Source organism: Psammomys obesus, unplaced genomic scaffold (genome assembly GCF_907164565.1).
Source record: "Psammomys obesus unplaced genomic scaffold, mPsaObe1.curated_primary_1811, whole genome shotgun sequence".
Taxonomy (NCBI): Eukaryota; Metazoa; Chordata; class Mammalia; order Rodentia; family Muridae; genus Psammomys; species Psammomys obesus.
The window spans coordinates 1,046,883-1,054,173 of NW_026596158.1; the positions used below are offsets into that span (position 1 = coordinate 1,046,883).

A 7,291-nucleotide genomic window follows, 5' to 3' on the forward strand; every position below is an offset into this window, starting at 1 on the left:
GGCCGGCGAGGGGAGGGTGGGGTTGACGACCTGGCCCTCCCCACCGCACCCCACCCTGACTCCCCCACCTGCCGGGCATCCGCAGATAGGGCCCCGGTGGCTGTGTGTTGGTGGCTGGTGGCGAGGCTGGGGAAGCTCTGGGGTTTCTGGTGGCAGGATGTGGTGGGGGCCAGGATTGGACTCTTCCCATCCCCACCGTGTCCCGCCTGCTGAACTTCGACCTTTGGCCCTGGCTTGTGTCTGGTTCTTTGGGGGGCAGGGTGCAAAAGGGACTGGCAGGGGTGTGAAGATGGCTTTGGCCTGGGAAGTAGGTGGGGCAGGGCCCAGTGAGTGTGGAGCCGGCTGTGCTCGGTGCTCTGGTATTTTGTGTGCATTTACAAGTGTGCCGGTTCCTCACGGGACTGTGGCGTGAGTGTGTCTGTGATGAGCGGGCCTCTCGGCGCGTCTACAATGTGCCTGTGTGCTTGTTCATGGCGCTCAGCTTTGACGGTGTGTGTTTGTGCTAGCGGCCCTGTGTATGTGTGTGCGTTCGGTGTCTGTTGGTGTTTTATCTGCGGTATGCACGGGGGAATGTGTGAAGTTGCATGCATGTGTTTGGGTGTGTAAGAGTGTGCACCTAGGTATCTTTCACTGTACAGGTGAGTCTTATGTGTGTGAGCCGCTGCGTGTCAAGTGTGCAAGGGCTACGTAGATGCAGGTGTCTGGTTGTCTCTTAGGGGGCACGTGGGATTTTTTGTATCTGTACGTCTGTGAGTGTGCAAGAGATAGCCTCTGTGTGTGTGTGCGCGTGTGTTCGTGCGTGTGTGGTATATACAGCTATGTCGGCCTTGAGGGTGTGTGTCTGTCTTGGGAGTCCTTGCCTACTTTGGTCTCTGGGGACCAGGTTCTACATGGTTAGGCCTGTATGTGCAAGATACATGTATCTGTGCGATGGGCGCAAAACTGACCCTACTTCTGGGTCTAGCAAGTGTGGCCAGGGGCACGTCAAGGTGTAGTCTGTAGTGCTGGAACACAGATGTGACAGTACCCTGGGCTCAGTGTCCTGGAGGCAGGACACTGATAGGCAGCTCCCAGACGGGACTGGTGTGCCCCGTGAGCTTGGGCTGGGATCAGGTGGACCCTGTGGGTCCGTCGGTGTAAATGTGATGGCACTCATGTCTTCGAAGCTGGGGAGCCCTTACGAGAACTCCTGAGTTCTTCAGGATAAGGTGTCTGGTCCCGGCTCCCGAGCCTAGTAAGAGGAGCGTGGGAATGTAGACTCCCGGGCTGCCGGGAGGAGCGGGTGAATTCTGAACTCAGAAGCCAGCTGTAGCGGGCAGACGGGCCCAGGGCTCCTGACACCCGGAGGGCAAGGCTCCCATCCTGGACTCCTGGGCTGTGGAGGGTGAACGGTCCTGGGGCACGGTCTCCTACGGCTGGCTATGCTATAGCAGGAGGGACTCCCTTGGCTGGTGTGGGCTCCGAGGTTAGGAACTTTAGGAACCGCTGGTGCTAACTTCGCTTTGCTCCTTTGCAGGATCCGGCCCAGGCCCTGACTCTTTGAAGAGAGGTGAGTAAAGCGCCTCGGGCTAGGGAAGAGGGTGGGGTGAGAAGGCGTGCTGTGAGCCAGCCCAGGCCGGGGCTCCGCCTAAGGGGGGGTGTCCAGGGAGACAGGTGTCCACTCCCACTGAAGTGTGGAGATAAGCCTATGAGAATCGTAGTTGGGTAAAGGCTCATGACAGGGCAGCAGGGAGGCTCGGAGGGGCCTCAGATGTCAGGTCATGGCATCTTTCAAGATAGGTCAGGTGCTCAGGAAAGTAGAGTCCCCTTCAGTCAGTAAGGCTCCACGAGGGTTTCTAGGCCTGAAATAACCTCTGTCAGCTGGTGGTACAGGCCTGTCATCCCAGCACTCAGAAGAGAGTTGTGAGTTGGATGCCAGCTTGGGCTGTACAGTGAAACCCAGTTTCAGGAAGGGGAAGAGGAGAAGAAGGAAGAGGAGAAAGAAAGAAAAAAGGATGATTTAGCTTGCTTGTAGAGCACTTGCCTAGAATCCATCAGTGAGGGACTGGGGGGCGTGGCTTAGCTGTAGAGTATTTCCATAGCATGCACAAGGGCCCTGGGTTCCATTCCCAGAATCTCTCTCTGTATCTTTCTCTTTCTCTGTCTGTCTGTCTGTCTCTCCCCCTCTCTGTCTCTCTGTCTCTCTCTCAGCATCATCAAACATTTATGTGGCATTTATGTAGTCTGAGGCTAAGCTAACCGTGTCACTAGATATTCTCACTGAGCCTTTCTCCGAAGTACTGTGAGGTAGCTGGGTGCCATCATTGTCACAGGTGAGCACAGGGAGACACAAACAGGGGATGCCACTTCGCCGGAGCAACACACAACTGGGACCTGGGCTGTGCCCCCTGGCAGGGGGATGGGCTGTGACTGGTGGTGCCGAGAGGCCTTTGGGTAATCCCGGGCTGTTCTCATCGAAGCTGTCTTACCAACGAGTCCCCGCTGCTGTGCTGTGTGAGGACAAACTCCGCCCCTGTTTCACAGAACAGGGTTCTGGGCCCTAGAAACCCAAAGCAAGCAGGTGCCCTGCCGGAACCCCGAATAGTGGAGGCCGGGGTACAGGACAACAGCCTAGAGGGAGTGGAAGGCAAATTTGGGGTGGGTGCCCAGAGCTGCTCGGCTGCCCTGGCTCTGCCTCAGTTTCTCTCTTCAGCCCCACTCCTGTCTGTCTCTTTCTTCCTCCTTTTTGCTCCCCTAACTCTCTCTTTCCTCTGCTTGCCTCCTCCCCCTTCTTTCATCACTCTGCCTCAGTCTTTTTTCTGTGTTTCCTTCTTTTGCTTTTTCTTTGTTCCACTGTTACCTGTCTTCTCATCTCCTCCTTGGTTGCTTGAGAGAGGGTTTCTATGTGTAGCTCAGGCTTGTCTACATCTCTCAACCTCTTGAGTGCTGGGATTATAGGTGTCTGTCACCATACCTGGCTGTCCCCTTTTGGCAGTGCTGGGAGGGAACCCAAGGCCTCAAGCATGTTAGCCAAGCATGCCACCCTAAGCCACACCCCAGCCCCTTACTGGGGATTCTAGGCAGGGGCTCTACCACAGAGCCACACCCCAGCCCCTCACTTTGGGGTTCTAGGCCATGTTTTGCTGAGCCATACCTGGAACCTACTTTACCCTGGGAAGCTCTTTCTCTTTTGCTCTGCTCTCTTTCAGTTGTTCTCTCTACCCGTCCACTCCTCCCCACTTGGCTTCTTTCTGATTCTCTCAGCCTTTCTCGGTCCCATTCTCCTTCCCCTGGGTAAAAAGATCAAGGTCACGTATGGCTGCTGCCTCACCTAGATTCCTCGGAGGTTGGTCAGCAGGGGCTGGGGTACAGGGCAGGGTGGGATGAGAGCAGCCTTGAGGACGCCCCCTTCCCATCCTTTCCTCTTTAACCCCCCTCCCACCCTGTGTTTTGATGGGAAGTGACATGTCCTGGGCCGCAGCTGCTGGAGGGGAATCCCCGCCGGAAGGCTTTGCCTGGAGCAGAGCATAGTGTGTGTGCACACGCGTGCGCCTGTAGGCATGTATGGGCCTCCTGTGTGTCTACCGCTGGTGCTAGGCAGCCCAGCTCGGGAGCCCAGAGCAGCCTGGAAAGGAGCCGTGCTCAGAGGAGGACCTCCTCAGACCGAGATGGGAAACTGGTGCTTTTTCTTAGCTCTTCCTTACCTCTTCTGCTTTTTGTTCACCAACTTAGGAAGGAGGCCGTAACGCTCACTGAGGGCTCCCTGTGTGCTAGGCCTCGCATTCAGTGGTTCCCATGGGTAAACTCAGTGAAGAGGGTATTGTTTTAATATACAAAGTGAGGACATTTTGGCCATTCTGGGTGTGGTGCCACACACCTGTAATCCCAGCACTTGGAAGGATCAAGGGTTCAAGGCCAGCGTCAACTGTATAGCAAGCTCTAGACCAGCATGCTGTATATACTATCCTGTCTTAAAGAACCAGATGGCCAGGCAGTAGCAGGGCACGCCTGTAATCCCAGCACTCGGGAGGCAGAGGCAGGTGGATCTCTGTGATTTCCAGGCCAGCCTGATCTACAGAGCAAGTTCCAGGACAGCCAGGGCCACACAGAGAAACCTGTCTTGAAAACAAAACAAACAAAATTAAAAAGAACAAGATGGGTGGTGGCGCACTCCTCTAATCCCAGCACTTGGGAGGCAGAAGCAGGTGGATCTCTGTGAGTTCAAGGCCGCCTGTGCCACAGAGTAAGACCCCATCTCAACAACAACAAAAGTACTGCCTGGAAGGCTTGGGCTACATCATAATACCACCATGCCTCAAAGAAGTGAAAAGTAACAACAAAAATTTTAAAAAGGAAGGAAAATAGAGAAACCATGGCCCAGGTGTGGGACTCATTACTGTGGTCTCCTAGAGTTGGTGAACAAGGGACCCAGAACTTTTACTTGACTGTGTTTGATTGTGAAGCACTTGCAGGTCAACAAGACGGCTTAGCGAGTGAAGGGGCTTGCTGTACAAGCCCAGCAGCCTAAGTTCGATTCCCAGAGGCCACGTGAGGATGGAACAAAAGAACCAGTTTCACAAAGTTGTCTTCTGACCCTGCCACACACGCACCCTATTAGTAATAATAATATTTAGAACGAGGGCGCTCGCCCTTACCGAGGCGCGCTGTTCCACGCTTGCCATCACCGGGCACGAGGGGCTGCTGCAGCTGATGATGGTCAGCACGTGCTCCGTCCATCCTGCCTGCCAGGCGCTGTTCTGACGGCCGTGCTCATGCGTGTACATCATCCTGACCAAAGTAAAAGCCTGTCTCCTCTCTCTGTTCTACAGATGAAGAAACCGAGATTCCGAGAGGTTCAGACGCTTGCCCGGGGTCACACAGCTAGTAAGTGCCACATCTGGAGTTTGAACTAAGAGTGTGTATTTGACATCCTTGGTCGTAAGCCTCAGCCACTGGCGGTTTCAGAGCATCTGATGGTCGGGGAGGTCATGGGGAGTTGGGGAGCCCACCGGCGTGGGAGGAGAGGACACTTCAGAGTAACTCAGGGCTGATCCGCCAATTACTGTGCAAAGTTTGTAATCGGATCTGGGTGTTTGGGCCCAGATCTGTGATCCTAGCACCTGGGAGGCATTATATGGGGATATTACGAGTTCAAAGCCAGCCTGGGATGTACAGAAAACGATTTCAGAAAAGGAAAGAAACACTGGGGGGGAGAGAGGTAGAGGCGGGCTGATCTATGAGTTTAAGGCTAGCCTGGCCTACAAGGCGAGCTCCAGGCCAGTCCAGGCTACATAGTGAAACCTGTCAAATAAAATAAAATAAACTGGAAGATGGCCACGTACGTACCCTTGTCCAGAACCCACCCGTCGGAAGCTGAAGGATCCAGGCTGACTTTCAGCAGCTCGTGGCGGGCCGCAGGCGTGGTGGGCCAGCCTGGCTGACCGTCTCCCTCCCGCCCAGGTCTCACCCGCCGCTCGCGCTGCCACGCCCCTGCACCATGGCTCCGGGCCCCTTCTCCTCCGGGCTCCTCTCGCCGCCGCCGCCCGCCGCTCTCCCCTTTCTCCTGCTGCTCTGGGCAGGCGCGTCTCGCGGCCAGCCCTGCCCGGGCCGCTGCATCTGCCAGAACGTGGCGCCCACGCTGACCATGCTGTGCGCCAAGACCGGCCTGCTCTTCGTGCCGCCCGCCATCGACCGGCGCGTGGTGGAGCTGCGGCTCACTGACAACTTCATCGCCGCCGTGCGCCGCCGGGACTTCGCCAACATGACCAGCCTGGTCCACCTCACCCTGTCCCGCAACACCATCGGCCAGGTGGCGCCGGGCGCCTTCGCCGACCTCCGCGCGCTGCGCGCCCTGCACCTGGACAGCAACCGCCTGGCCGAGGTGCGCGGGGACCAGCTCCGCGGCCTGGCCAACCTCCGCCACCTCATCCTGGGCAACAACCAGATCCGCAGGGTGGAGTCGGCGGCCTTCGACGCCTTCCTGGCCACCGTGGAGGACCTGGACCTGTCCTACAACAACCTGGAGGCGCTGCCCTGGGAGGCGGTGGGCCAGATGGTGAACCTCAACACGCTCACGCTGGACCACAACCTCATCGACCACATCGCCGAGGGCACCTTCGTGCAGCTGCACAAGCTCGTGCGCCTGGACATGACGTCCAACCGGCTGCACAAGCTGCCCCCCGACGGGCTCTTCCTGCGGTCCCAGGGGGCGGGCCCCAAGCCGCCCACGCCGCTCACCGTCAGCTTCGGGGGCAACCCGCTGCACTGCAACTGCGAGCTGCTCTGGCTGCGGCGCCTCACCAGGGAGGACGACCTGGAGACGTGCGCCACGCCCGAGCACCTCACCGACCGCTACTTCTGGTCCATCCCCGAGGAGGAGTTCCTGTGCGAGCCCCCGCTCATCACGCGCCAGGCAGGCGGCCGCGCCCTGGTGGTGGAGGGCCAGGCCGTCAGCCTGCGCTGCCGGGCCGTGGGCGACCCCGAGCCCGTGGTGCACTGGGTAGCCCCCGACGGGCGGCTGCTGGGGAACTCCAGCCGGACTCGGGTCCGCGGGGACGGGACGCTGGACGTGACCATCACCACCCTGAGGGACAGCGGGACCTTCACCTGCATAGCGTCCAACGCGGCGGGGGAGGCCACGGCGCCCGTGGAGGTGTGCGTGGTGCCGCTGCCCCTGATGGCGCCCCCGCCCGCCGCCCCGCCGCCCCTCACGGAGCCGGGCTCTTCGGACATCGCCACACCGGGCAGACCCGGTGCCAACGACTCGGCCGCGGAGCGCAGGCTGGTGGCCGCTGAGCTCACGTCCAGCTCCGTGCTCATCCGCTGGCCAGCCCAGAGGCCGGTGCCCGGCATCCGCATGTACCAAGTGCAATACAACAGCTCTGCGGATGACTCCCTGGTCTACAGGTGAGTGTGTCCCCTCAGCTGCCCTCCCACCTCCCCCCCCCCCCGACCTTGCTTAGTTCAAGCTCTGGGTGGGTCTGTAGTTGCCTACATTTTTTTTTTCCTTTGTGTTTCTTGCACTTAGGAGATGTTTGTGGAACACTTAACATGAGCCCCAGTGCAGGGCCAGGCAGTGGAGTTACAGCAGGGAGCAGGGCCTGGGGCTTCAGGCGTGTTATTCCAGCCTTTGAGAAGCCGAGGCAGGAGGATTGCAAGGACAAGGCTGGCCTGGACGACTTGGAGACACTCTGTCTCAACCTTCAAAAAGTAGAAAAAAAAGAGGGCTGGAAATGTAGCTACGTTATAATGAGATAGAGCCTTGTCTAGAATCCCCCAGTGAGGGGCTGGGGTGTGGCTCAGTGGTAGAGCC

General features: G+C 58.3%; 1 protein-coding gene across 2 annotated transcripts in view; it reads left to right on the forward strand.

The window, feature by feature from the left end:
- Positions 1–20: 20 nt before the first annotated feature.
- The window catches only part of Lrfn1 (leucine rich repeat and fibronectin type III domain containing 1), a 14,280-nt gene continuing 7,009 nt past the window's right edge, over positions 21–7,291 (forward strand). The window contains exons 1-4 of one of the 2 annotated variants that reach the window (XM_055594934.1): positions 21–638; positions 1,517–1,549; positions 4,809–4,863; positions 5,440–6,885. In XM_055594934.1, coding sequence (XP_055450909.1) covers positions 5,477–6,885 — 1,409 coding nt within the window. In that variant the 5' untranslated portion in view covers positions 21–638; positions 1,517–1,549; positions 4,809–4,863; positions 5,440–5,476. Of the gene's footprint in view, positions 1,550–4,808; positions 4,864–5,439; positions 6,886–7,291 lie in introns of both variants that reach the window. The other variant, XM_055594933.1, reaches the window with a different exon arrangement.